The following is a 14,116-nucleotide window of genomic DNA, read 5'->3' on the forward strand; positions in this document are numbered from 1 at the left end:
AGCCCATCCCTCGTATCAAAGCTAGCTTCACTTGAAACAAAACTCCCACATCCAGCTCTGAGCTCCGCAGGGAGTGGGCTTGGGATTCTCTCTCTCCTACCTCCCCTTTCCCAGCTGGTGCTCTCTCTCTCACACTCAAGTAAATAAATAAATCTTTTTATAAAAAAAAAAAGTGAAAGGATCTAATAATTCTTTTTAATAGAGCACTATGCAATTTCTTCATCAGTGTTTCAAGAATTCCAAAACCTGATACATTGCTGTAATTACACTCTATCTAGTGCCATCTACTTACTTATGTAACTAAGACTTCTCAAAATTATATCAATGAAAACAAAGGAGAATTTAAGCCAAATCGTTTCCTCTTTTTTTTTTTTTTAAGATTTTTATTTATTTATTTGACAGATCACAAGTAGGCAGAGAGGCAGGCAGAGAGAGAAGGGGAAGCAGGCTCTCTGCTAAGCAGAGAGCCAGATGTGGGGCTCGATCCCAGGACCCTAGGATCATGACCTGAGCCGAAGGCAGAGGCTCAACCCACTAAGCCATCCTGGTGCCCCTAAAATCTTTTCTCATTCTGGAAGTACATAATATTCTTTCACAGATTTATGAAATAATTGGAAAAAAGGGGCCACCGTATTTAACAAACTGAAAAAGAAATTAAAATTTACTTTCAAATTTTAACACAACTTTTATTTATTTTTAGAATTTATTTAAGAGGGAGAGAGAGAGAGAATGTGCCCATAAGCAGGGGGAGCAGCAGAGGAAGATGGGAGAAGCAAGCTCCTCACTTGAGCAGAAGCCCAATGCAGGGCTGATCCCAGAGCCTGGGATCACGACCCAAGCCAAAGCAGACGCCTAACCGAATAAGCAACCCAGGCACCACCAACCCCCCAACAACTTTTAGATTTTATTTATTTATTTGAGAGATAATGTTTTTAAAGATTTTATTTACATTTTCAAGACAGAGCAAGAAAGAGTGGGGTGGAGTTGGCAGAGGGGGAACCCGACTCCCCACTGAGCAGGGAGCCAGACTTGGGGCTCAATCCCACGAATGCCAAGATCACGACCTGAGCCAAAGTCGGATGGACAGACTGAGTCACCCAGGCGCTCCTGAGAGAGAGTATTTTAATACAACCTTTAATACTTACGTTATTTTTCATCAGCTGTGTATAATTACTAATTATGATGTGCCACTCCAGATGAATTTAATCTTAAAGCCTTAAAATTCATTAAAATGAATTTTAATATTTAAAGCCTTACAGAATATTAACAAAAAAATAATTAAATGTAGATATACAGTTTTATCACAAAGATGAAAGTATGAAAGGAAAATAAACAGTATAAAATCTCCATCAATTAAAATCTTTTTCATAAATATTTTTAAGTGGATGATGAAAGGCATATCACATTCCTATGCTGTTTAGATTCCACTGGATATATCAGTAAAAGTAGTAAACTAATTTCATTTAAAAATGCCAATCTAAGTTGGAAATTATATCTTTTGCAACTATAAAACTTTCAATATGATTTTTTGATGGCATCTTAAAACCATGCAAGGCAATACATAATTAAAAAAAAAAAAAGGAAAAGCGAGCAAAGAAGTTTGAAGACTATTGCTCTACACTAGTGCTTCTCAAACTCAAACTCAAAATAGAAACACATCATCTGGGGATCCTGATGCTTGCTATTCAGTGTGATCCTGGAAAGAAGAGCCTTTAGGATCACTGAGGAATCTTATCGGGAATGCAGAATACTATGCCACCCTAGATCTCTGAGTAAGAAGCTGCATTCAGCAAGATCTACAAACAAGCTGCCCAGGACCAGCAGCAACACCAGGGAGGTAGTCTGGAAAACTGACAGAGCACTTCTTCTCTAAAACCTCATTTATTCACATGAAGGAGAACTGACCTCAGGCCACGCTCCCACCTACCCCCTCAAGTTTTCACCACTCAGACTGGAAACTGGACTTCCCCTTCTGCCTTCCAACTTAGCCTAGTTACCTCAGGAATATCTCTCACTTCATTCTTTTATGAGCAAAAGATCATCCTATTTGCTGCTGATACACTTTCAAAAATAACTGCCTAGGAGAAGAAATTTTGACATGGAATGAGGTACAATAAAGAGCCAGTGCCATCAACCCATCTCTAATACCCTTGAAAGAACGTAGAAACTTGTCAGTCAACAAATACATTTAAGGACTTATTTATTTGACAGAGAGACAGCACAAGCGGTGGGGGCGGGGGGCAGAGGAGGGAAAAACAGGCTCTCCCCTGAGCAGGGAGCCCAATGTGGAACTCGATTCTAGGACCCTGGAATCAAGACCTGAGCCAAAGGCAGACATTTAACTGACTGAGCCACACGGGTGCCCTCAACAAGTACTTTTTGAGCACTATTTTGAATCAGGTACTATTTCAGGTACTCAATTCTTCTAGGTACTCAACATATAGTTTTAATCCAGATTGGCCCCTGCTTTCAAAGTTTTTAGTGTAGGGGGCATACTCTTCAGAACCCTGAAAGATATTTACTAGGAAGAAAAAAAATTGCTAGGCAATTTTGTTTTCCTATTATGGTTATTGATTACTACAATGTCAGTATTACCTGAAATTATTTTCTCATTGAGACACGAAGTATTTTGGGTTTAACTGGCTATCCATAACTTATGAAACACTTCTAAGCACATAAATTCTGGTCTGAAACCTATCTGATTTAGACTGACACAAGCTCTCTATAGAACACTGATGACAGAAACATGCCCAACTATGTCTTAACTAGCAGGAATTTCAGTGACTATGGGACTATCCCTACTATGGGAGAAAACAGCACTCCCTCTGAGGGCCATCCATTCAAACCTTGTTTGAACCACGTGCATTCATTAGCAAAAATAAAATGAGAGGAAAGAAGTTATTTTTTCCAACACTCACTAAGCGTGAGACTCTGTGCTAGGTACTTTACATATATTACCTCATTTAAAAAAATATATTTGTTATTGGAAATATAAGCTCTGAGATTCAACAGACCTGGGTTGAACTCCTGAGACCAACATAATAGAGTTTAACTTCTTTGAAATTCATTTCTCTCATCTCTAAAATACCCAGCACGTGGATTTGAGGATGAATTTCCTGAGATAATTAAATGAGATAATATTTACACTAAAAGATAAAGAAACTGGAGCAAGTTCTAGGAGCTAAAGAATCTCAGTCAAGGGGAAAGAGGGCTAGGCTAGGAGAGATGTATTTGAAGGCAATAAGTGTACATTCTAATATATTCCCACAACTACACCATCCATCATGCCCATATACAGATAAACACTTCTTTTATATATCCTTACAGAAAAGATAGCCCACAAAACTCTTATTTACTTGTTTATACTTATATTTATATGGGGAAATATTCTTTTTTGGAAACCTATTATAGATCAATTCTATTAGGAATAATTTCAATGCAATTCTTTTTTTTTTTTTTGAAGATTTTATTTATTTGATGGAGAGAAAGACAAAGAGAGAGGGAATACAAGCAGGGGGAGTGGGAGAGGGGAAAGCAGGCCTCCCACTGGGCAGGGAGCCCAATGCAAGGCTCAGTCCCAGGACCCTGGAATCATGACCTGAGGCAAAGGCAGACAATAACTGAGCCACCCAGGCACCCCAAATAGTGCCTTTTTAAAGAGTATTTTCTTGGCTCAGTTTATATTTTAAAAGCATCAAGGTAGAAGAGGCTACAACTGAGTCACCCAGGCGCCCCATAATTTCAGTGCAATTCCACCCAAACCTGAGAGAGATCACAAGTAGGCAGAGAGGCAGGCAGAGAGAGAGAGAGGAGGAAACAGGCTCCCTGCTGAGCAGAGAGCCCGATGCGGGACTCGATCCCAGGACCCTGAGATCACGACCCGAGCCAAAGGCAGCGGCTTAACCCACTGAGCCACCCAGGCGCCCCCCACCCAAACTTCTTAAAAGCACTTCCTACGTATGTGCTCCTCAATGGCCCTATCTTCTTCATCCATGTATCTCCAGTATTAGGCCAATGCTAGGCATATCAGTGCCTAGTAAGTATTGTTAGAGGAAAAAAAAAAGTGTATCTACCATAATACAGACTGTTATTACATCAAAGGAAAAGTAGCAAAAAAAAGTATTCTTTTTATGATTTTTTTGCTTACAGCCTCAAAAACCCTCATATAGTCCCATCTTGAAAACTGAATAAAGCAACTTGTTTATTCAACTTGATTATTCACTTTGTATCCATATTGAATCTTATCATCTCCTTACATTAAAGTTAAGATGGCTGTACATTATTTTACTTACCAATAGTCCCTATATGATTTTGGAGCCAAGGAAAAGACATTCCTGTACCAGAGAATACATATGATTCCTCCTGCTCATCCTCTGTCTTGGACCCTATCAATTCTTCACTGAAATCACTCATACCTGTTTCAAATTGAGAGTATCAGTTACTTTCTGTACATCTTATTCCACAGCCTTCTTAGTTATAAATACTGCCACCTTTTTACCTAATAAATAACATTTGTTCAGTGAAATTAATTCTACCAGGCAGCTTCTTTAAAGTAAGTAATAAAATTATGTCAGCAACAGCCAAAATAAATGATTTTTTAAAAGATTTTATTTATTTATTTGACAGAAATCACAAGTAGGCAGAAAGAGGGAGAAGCAGGCTCCCTGCTGAGCAGAGAGCCCGATGCGATGCCGGGCTCGATCCCAGGACACTGAGATCATGACCTGAGCTGAAGGCAGAGGCTTAACCCTCTGAGCCAACCATGAGCCCCCAAATAAATGATCTTTTAAAAAAAATTTTAATCTTTACTCCTGTTACAAGAACATACAAAGATAACTAAGATACTGCTTCTTAATTAAAAAAAAAAAACAACACAAAAACTACTTAAGTCTAGAGGAAGTAATAAATGACACATAATAAAACAATACAAGCATACTAATAGGAATAGTAGTTAATATATCAATCCCTCTCTACACACCAAGGATATAAATTATTTTTTAAAAGATTTTATTTATTTGACAGACAGAGATCACAAGTAGGCAGAGGCAGGCGGGGGTGGGGGGGGGAGCAGGCTCCCCGCTGAGCAGAGAGCCAGAAGTGGGGCTCCATCCCAGGACCCTGGGACCATGACCAGAGCCGGGATCATGACCTGAGCGGAAGGCAGAGGCTCAACCCACTGAGCCACCAGGCGCCCCTAAATTATCTCTTTTAATCCCTATAAGTACCCTAAAAAAAGTACTATTATTTTCTTCCATTTTCATGTTGAACAAACCGAGGGGCTTAATTAAATTACGTAACCTGACCCAACGTCCTAAGAAAGGTGAGGACAATATTGTAGGAACTAGATCGTCAAACGACTTGGCATGAATAGAGTCTGGGGTCTGCGGAGAGGAGGGGGTCAGAAGACAGAACGGATGATGGGAAAGGAACCCAGAGAGACAGCCACACCCGCAGCGGAGTGTGCACTTCATCCTCAAGATGCTCAGGGTCCTCGTCCCTCTTTCCCCACGTCCAGCTGATTATTAGGTCCTGCTGATACTACTTGTTGGAGTGACTCCAGCTTCCCCTCTTCTCCGCAGTCCTAACCACTACCCTAGTTCAGGACATCTTCAAACTGTGTCCCCATCCCTTAATTAGCTTTCCAACGAGTTACCCCGCCTCCAATTGTGCTACTCCACATCACAGCCAGAGCACACTTTTAAAAAAAATTATTATTTTTTTTAATTTTTTATTTTTCATAAACATATATTTTTATCCCCAGGGGTACAGGTCTGTGAACACCTTTTAAAGGCAGATTCTGTGGTTGAGGAGCACGGGTGTGAAGTGAAATTTGCATGCGACGCCCACGTGTTTTAACGAGCCCTTGCAGAAGCTCTCCCTTCCCAAATTCTCAAAACCGGAGCCGGTGCCGCGCCCCTGCCGCGGTAACCATCAGGGCTGCTTCGCCCCTTCCGCCTCGTTCTCAGAAATAAAGGTTTCAGGACACCAGGAGAAAGTATCAGCAGAACATGGGAGAATCCTACCACAGACCTTCAGGTTCTACTTTGAATGCTGGCGATGACCGATGGACAGAAGACGCGGCCCAACCCTTCCCGCAGCTCTGAACGCAATTTCGTAACTCAAGCACCTCGCGAGCGACCCGCCACCGGAAGCGAAGTTAGAGACGCCTTCGTGCGAGCATGCGCCAAGTCCGCCGGCGCTTTCTGGCTGCGCGCAGACGCGGCTCCGCCCCTAAACCCTCCTTCCGCGGCGGAGGCGACGCCGTGCGCGGCGGCCCCCGGAAGTGACGGCGGTGTGCCGCCCTGTCTTTGGGTTGGTCGGGGTTTTACGCGTTAGTGTGCCCGGGTGGGAAGATGCGAGGCTTTAAAGGCAAGTGGAGACCGGGACGAGGGGGTGGTGGCTGGATGAGGTGAGCAGTCAAAAAAATATGTCGCTTTGGAGAATGTGAAACAATGTCACTTTAGTAATTCACGGTACAAAACCTTCAAATTTTTGCTTAGCTCAAGGGCGCACTGCGCAAGCCTCCGGGGCGTGGCTGGTGGTCCTGACCAAAATCAGCTTAACCTCTTAACTGCTTCCTCGAAATCTTTTTTTCTCTTTGATTAAAGTTTTAGCTTTGAGTTTAAGGGATTTGACACCACCCCCACCCCCAAATTTGGGCAACAGTGTCTTTTCATGTGAGTTCATCAATGTTCCTCATGGCAACGTGACCTCAGTGTGTCCTAGAGCCACTGTTCCTCATGCAACGTGAGCGCAGTGTGTCCTAGAGCCACCTCTTCTGTGGCTCTAGGACACACTGGGGTCACGTTGCATGAGGAACATTGATGAACTCACATGAAAGAGAGGTCAAAAGTAAGACGATTAAATGTGAAATAGGGGAAATTGAGGAGTTCTGGGGAAGATGACCCTGAAGAAGCAGAGACTCATGGGAACACAATATGTATCTCCGTGTTTTGGAGATTCGGTCTGTTGAAGGGTCAGACCGTTTTCGCATTGCGTCAGAGAGCAGAACTGGGACCGAGGAGTAAAAGTTAAAACGAGGTAGCTTTAAAGTCATCACAAAGATTTTGTTCATACCTAAGGCTGCACAAATAATGGCATAGGCTCCCACAGGAATCTCTGGGTGTTCCCTCCCCATGAAAGTGAACCACTTGGACAGAATCAGAGTATTGTAGAACTAATTAAAGGATGTAAGAATTTCTACAAGAATACCTTAAAATGCCAGAAATAGGTGATTCTGCGTTTTCCTCGCCAACACCATGCAGTTAGGTTTGAGTTTCCAAGAAGGCTCCAGGGATGCCTGGCTGGCTCAGCTGGTAGAACATTCGACTCTTGATCTTAGTGTGGTGAGTTTGAGCCCTATATTGGCATACAGATTACTTAAAAAAAAAAAAAAAAAAAGAAAGAAAAGAAAAGAAAGAAAAGTTCCTACGGCTGTTCCTTGTGTTGAAACCCATTTGCCTCACTCAAGCCTGTGCTCTACAGCAAGGCTGATCAAGGTGATGTGGTCCAGCAAGGCACACAAACGAAATAACATGGCCATCATCTTCTAGTCTAGAGGCTTGATCTGGCTACATTTCTTCCTTTGCCATGAGGTTGTTGCCCTTGAAAGTAAATGAGCTTATTATTTTACCAGCAAAATGTGTTTATTCAGGAATGGCAGAGGATCACTTCTCGGCCTTTTGGCTAAGATCAAGTGTAGGAATAGCGGAGGAATTGCAATTTGGGACAAGAGAGTTACAGCAAAAGCCATAGCCAAGTCCAGAAAACAAAGGAGAGGACCACTCTGATATATAGGAGAGGGGAGAGTTGGGAGGAGCCCTTATAAACAAGAAGTCCATTGGAGTAAACTGAGACTTCAAAGTGTGGTGGCTTTTCATTGGCTGAGTTGTGACAGTTTTTCATTTCCTGGGCAAGGAGAAAATCTTTTTCCTACTGGGATAGTGAAGTGGGTTTCTTCCTTTTGGGAAGGCAAGGTTATCTCTTCCTGTTGGGTCTGCAAAGGGCTGCAATGAGAGGTAGGGCCTGAGAGTTCTCCTTTCTGGCCTCCTAGCTCCGCCTGAAAAAGTTTCCTTTCTTGAATTTCACAAGGTATAATTTCACTCAAACCAACCCAGAACTGATTTTGTAAAGCTACAAATCTATGCTCTCACAAAAGTGGAAAAAAAAAATTTATTTAACATCCTCAGATAACTTGAGGTAACGGTAGATAAGGTTAAGAATGAATATTTTTTTTAAAAAAAGATACAAAAAAAATAAAAAAAGATACATTTATTTTCGAGAGAGCGAATATGCATATGAGATGGGGGAGGGGCAGAGGGCAGAGTGGGGAGGTTGTTTAGACAACCAAACAGTTGGAATAAAATACATCATCATAAATAGTCTATACTATATCACAGCTCATAATACGAACAAGATAAAAAAAAAAGTGTAGCAAAAATGAAAACATAAAGACAGCTTACATAATAACATAGAGAAAAATATTATCTAACTACAAACTCCCCAAAATACATAGGCTAGGATCCCACCCCAGACTTAGAATTGAGAAGAGAAAAAAGCTATATCCTCAAACGCATGCCTTCATTTTCTTGCCCAGTTCAAGCAGTCTTACTGGTGAGAAAGGCCACGTGAAGAAAGGGTTCCCGACAGATGAAACAGCACATGGAGAGAAGCCACATGAAGCCAACAGTCTGCCTCTTAATTCCATACATATGAGACAGGCTTTCCCAGACCTTGAGACCCAGATCAGTCAACTGCTGAATACAACTGCAGGAGTGAGTCTAGTTGCAACCATGTGAAGGAGGAGTGAACTATTCTCACGAAACTCTGTGCAAATTCCTGACTCCCAATGTGGGCAATGAAATGGTGGTGGTTTTAATCCACTAAATTCTGGAGTAGAATGTTATGTAGCAATAGATAACTAAAACACTGATACTGTTCATTTGCATCTTCCGTATTTCTTCATCAGTCTAGTTAGAGAGTACCAATTTATTTATGCTATGATCAGAAAACAAACTTTGTCAGATGTCCATATTGTTGACATTGGACAAATTGAAAATTGTTGAGGCTTATTTTATCCCCTGATATGATCTATATTGATAAATGTTCCATGGGCAGTGAAAAAGCATGTGTTCTGCCATTGTTGCACATTGTATTTGGTCAATGTCAATGAGGTTAAGGTAGTTGGTAGTTTGGTTCAGATCTTCTGTATCATCACTGATTTCTTATACAGTGGTACTCTTAATTACTGTAATAGGGGAGTTAAAATTGCATATACCGTGGATTCGTTTCTTTCTTCCTTTAGTTTTGTCAGTTTTTCCCCTATGTATTTTGAAGTGCTAGCACATTAACATCAATGGCTCTTATGTCTTCCTGACAGAGTAACCATTTTATCATTATGAAAAATCATCTGTTGCTGATAAACCCTTATCTTTTTTTAAAGATTTTATTTATTTATTTGACACAGAGAGACAGATCACAAGTAGGCAGAGAGGTGGGGGAAGCAGGCTCCTTGCTGAGCAGAGAGCCAGATATGGAGCTCGGTCTCAGGACCCTCAGATAGGACCTGAGCCAAAGGCAGCAGCTTTAACCCACTGAGCCACCCAGGTGCCCCAATAAACCCTTATCTTTAAATGAAATTTCTTACAATAATGCAGTCACTGCAGCTTTCTTAGCTGTTTGTATGTTCTATATTTTTCCATCTTTCTTTCAACTTATGTGTGTGTTGTTTTTTTTTTTAAAGATTTTATTTATTTATTTGACAGAGAGAGATCACAAGTAGGCAGAGAGGCAGGCAGAGAGAGAAGAGGAAGCAGGCTCCCCGCCGAGCAGAGAGCCCGATGTGGGACTCGATCCCAGGACCTGAGATCATGACCCGAGCCGAAGGCAGCGGCTTAACCCACTGAGCCACCCAGGTGCCCTTATGTGTGTTTTTTAATGTGATTCCCTTATAGACAGTAATTAGTTGGATCTTCCTATTTTTATTCCAGTCTGACAATCTTCACATTTTATTTGGTATGTTTTCTCCACTTATATTAGTTGTAATCATTTATATTGTTGAATTTAATTCTATCATTTTGATATTTGTTTCCAATTTGTCCCATTAGTTTTGTGTTCCTCTGCTCTCACTTAATTGCCATTTTTTGGATTAATCAAATGTTTTAGTATTCCATTTGAATTCCTCTGTTAGCTTTTAACTATCTTTTTGTGTTACTGTTTTAGAAATATTTTTAGGAATTATGATAAGCATTCTTTTTTTTTTTTTAAAGATTTTCTTTATTTATTTGACAGAGAGAGATCACAAGTAGGCAGAGAGGCAGGCAGAGAGAGAGAGAGGAGGAAACAGGCTCCCTGCTGAGCAGAGAGCCCGATGCGGGACTCGATCCCAGGACCCTGAGATCATGACCTGAGCCGAAGGCAGTGGCTTAACCCACTGAGCCACCCAGGCGCCCTATGATAAGCATTCTTAAATTATCAATTTACTTAGAGTTAAAATTGTGATACTTCACATAAAATAAGGAGTCTTACCTTATATAGTTCTATTTACCACCACCCTTAAGTCCTTTGTGTCTTATTGTCTTATATTTTACATCTATACTCATTATCATTTTTGCTTTAAAGAGTCACAGGTACTTTAAAGAAATGAAGGGACGCCTGGGTGGCTCAGTTGGTTAAGCAGCTGCCTTCGGCTCAGGTCATGATCCCAGCGTCCTGGGATCGAGTCCCACATCGGGCTTCTTGCTCCGCAGGGAGCCTGCTTCTCCTTCTGCCTCTGCCTTCCACTCTGTCTGCCTGTGCTCGCTCTCGCTCGCTCTCTCTCTCTCTCTCTCTCTGACAAATAAATTAAAAATCTTAAAAAAAAAAAAAGAAAAGAAATGAAGATCTATGTGTTGCCATATATATACAAATGTGTACATATATATACACATATGTATGGCAATACATATCTCTTCATTTCTTTATATATATATAATATGCCTTTTATATTTACCTTTGTTTACTATTTTCAGTGCTTTCATTCCTTCTAATAGATTATCTTCAAATAGCTGCCAGAAATCCTTCCCATTCCTGTCTGCCTGCATATACATGTAGCTTCTCCCATTAAGAGGCAGAGTCAAGAAGGGCCTGAGTGGTACAGCTGGTTAAGCATCCAGCTCTTGGTTTCAGTTCATGTCATGATCTCAGGGTCATCAGATTGAGGCTCACATTGGGCTCCACATTCAGTGCAGACTCTGCTTGGAACTCTCTCTCTCTCCCTCTCCCTCTCCCAGCCACATGTGCTCTCTCTCTCTCTTAAATAAATAAATCTTTAAAAAAAAGTACCTAAAAAAAAAAAGAGAGAGAGAGAGAGAGAGAGAGAGACAGGTAGAGTCTAAGGGTATCTGGGTGGCTCAGTCAGTTAGTGGTCTGACTCTTGATTTCAGCTGGGTCATCTCACAGAAATTTCTTTATAGACTACTTCTTTCATATGGTTTCCATTTTCCGATTTCTTTGTATGTTTGATAATAAATAATTATATATTAGATGGTTGTAGAGAATACGTTATAGGGAGTCTGGATTTTGTTGTCTTCCTTTAAAGGGTATTATATTTGTGCATAATGAAAATTAATTACTGGTGGGTCCTTTGTTCTGTTAGCCTTGGTACTATTATTAGCAGCATGTGTCCATTTTGGTTTTATACTTGGCCCTAGCATGTGTCTCTTACTTCTTGCATAGTTCTTTCTCTTAGGGCTTGGTTCTGGATTCTCAGTTGAGTGCCTGAAGTATTAGTGAGGTTGCTGCTCTTGGGTCGGGCTGGAAATCCAATGTCTCTTAGCACTGCATGATTTTTAGTATCACTCTTCAGGCTTCCTCCTGCAGCAGGCAAACTTCCTGGCACATTTGTGTCCCACCAGCCTAACACGTGCACGTGCACATGCACATGCCTGCGCATGCACACACACACGTACCACAGCTCAGGAATTCTAACCCACAAAATTCCAGCCATTTCAGAAACTTTGACCTCTGATAACTTTATCCTCTTCTCAGGCAGGCGACTACTTTACTTGAGTTTCACCTCCCTAGTTATGGAGTTTACCTTGTGTGTTTTGTTCTCAGATATGACAATCATGACCTGCTTATTTATCAATGCCTGAAAATATTTGCTCTAAGTAGTTTGTCTAGTTTTATACTCTTTGTGGCAAAAAGTAAGTCTAATGCAGTTACTTTATCATGATTCAAAATAAAAATACTACATTCCTTATATCCACTTAGGCCAAATTAAACATAGAAACCTTGTAATGTAATGTCTCACAGATTGAACAACAATTTCGTTGTCGATGGAGTCCAAAATCAACTTAAAAAGTCCGTTTCGAAATAGGTCTCTGAAAAATAAACTGGCCAAAACTTGCAAGGCAATCAGACTGAACTGACCATGTATTTTACCCCTACCTTTATGAGTGTGAGATCTACAATCAGCAAAAAAATAAAAGTTAATGTTAGGTTTTTAAAATGTTCTTACAATCCAGGAGACAGCCTCTTATGATACTTTCATATGTTAGATGGTAGTTGTGAAATTATTACACATATTGGGACACCTGGGTGGTTCAGTCTGTTAAGCATCTGCCTTCAATTTAAGTCATGACCCCAGGGTCCTAGGATCGAGCCCCATGTTAGGCTCCCTGCTTAGCAGGGAGCCTGCTTCTCCCTCTTCCTCTGCTCCTTCCCCATGTGCATGTGTGTGTGTGCACATTCTCTCTCTCTCCCCCTTCCAAATAAATAAAATCTTTAAAAAATTATTACACATAATAATGAGCACATTAGACTCATGGAGTAAGACATTATTCCCACCTATGTTGAAAAACTATCATTATCTGTATGCCAAAAATTAGATACACCTCAAAATTCTCTAGAAAAGACAATTCTTAAATCTTAGCAAAATAACTTCACTAGGTTTTTTTTCACCTCTGACATAACACAGTGTCAAGCTTTCTAGTCCCAAACATACACCTTTTACGAGGAGGAGACATTGGTCTCAGAAAATACCAGCTCCTTCATCTCATTTCAAAAACCCATTCTAGCCATGAACAAGAAAAACTGGGGCGCCTGGGTGTCTCAGTGGGTTAAGCCTCTGCCTTTGGCTCAGGTCATATCTCAGGGTCCTGGGATCGAGTCCAGCATCAGGTTTCCTGCTCAGCAGGGGAGCCTGCTTCTCCCTCTGCCTGCCACTCCCCTGCTTGTACTCTGTCTTGCTTTGGCAAGTAAATAGATAAAATCTTTAAAAAATTATTTGTGCATATTTTCTGCTGATTTTTTAAAAACTATCTATGGTGGGGGTCAGCAGCTTTTTCTGTAAAGAGTTAATACATATTTTATGACTTGTTGGGTGATACAGTTTCTATCACCGCTCTTGAACTGTGCTGTTACAGGACAAAAGCAGCCATAGATAAATATAAACAAACGAGCTTATCTGTGTTATAGTAAAACCTTATTCACAAAAACAGGTGGCAAACTGGATTTGGCCTGTGGGCCACAGTTTGCCAACTGTTGCTTTAGAGTACTAATTGAAGTCTAGTCTCACAACAGAGATTTGGCTGTGATACACATGCACACACATGCACACACACACACATTATATACGTGTATATATACTTTTTAAAGTATATATTTTATATTTATATTATCAAATATCTATTAAATTATTATATATAATATATATCATTAATATATATAAAGTGTATATATATTAAATATATTTATATTTTAAAGTACATTGTATGTGTGTATATATATATATATGTATATACTTTTTACGAATACATACTCATACTACTGTTAATTTTTGCCTCCAAAAAGAGACCTACTAAAAAACAATTACTGCGGGGCGCCTGGGTGGCTCAGTGGGTTAAGCCGCTGCCTTCGGCTCAGGTCATGATCTCAGGGTCCTGGGATCGAGTCCCACGTCGGGCTCTCTGCTCAGCAGGGAGCCTGCTTCCCTCTCTCTCTCTCTGCCTGCCTCTCCATCTACTTGTGATTTCCTCTCTGTCAAATAAATAAATAAAATCTTTAAAAAAAAAAAACAGTTACTGATACCATCATGCACCGCAGTCCTTATGACTGTCATGGACTAGATAGTTAG

At 40.7% G+C, this 14,116-nt stretch overlaps 2 protein-coding genes across 3 annotated transcripts in view; one reads left to right on the plus strand and one right to left on the minus strand.

The window, feature by feature from the left end:
- Nucleotides 1–6,186, minus strand: part of TAF1A (TATA-box binding protein associated factor, RNA polymerase I subunit A) — a 30,256-nt gene extending 24,070 nt beyond the window's left edge. The window contains exons 1-2 of the mRNA XM_032318389.1: nt 6,031–6,186; nt 4,293–4,415 (exon numbers count right to left, since the gene is read on the minus strand). Coding sequence (XP_032174280.1) covers nt 4,293–4,413 — 121 coding nt within the window. The 5' untranslated portion in view covers nt 4,414–4,415; nt 6,031–6,186. The remainder of the gene's footprint in view (nt 1–4,292; nt 4,416–6,030) is intronic.
- A 101-nt stretch (nt 6,187–6,287) lies between these two features.
- Nucleotides 6,288–14,116, plus strand: part of MIA3 (MIA SH3 domain ER export factor 3) — an 82,939-nt gene continuing 75,110 nt past the window's right edge. Inside the window, exon 1 of one of the 2 annotated variants that reach the window (XM_032318379.1) lies at nt 6,288–6,409. The gene's annotated coding sequence lies outside the window, so the exon portion shown is untranslated. The remainder of the gene's footprint in view (nt 6,410–14,116) is intronic. The other variant, XM_032318380.1, reaches the window with a different exon arrangement.

Source organism: Mustela erminea, chromosome 17 (genome assembly GCF_009829155.1).
Source record: "Mustela erminea isolate mMusErm1 chromosome 17, mMusErm1.Pri, whole genome shotgun sequence".
NCBI lineage: Eukaryota > Metazoa > Chordata > Mammalia > Carnivora > Mustelidae > Mustela > Mustela erminea.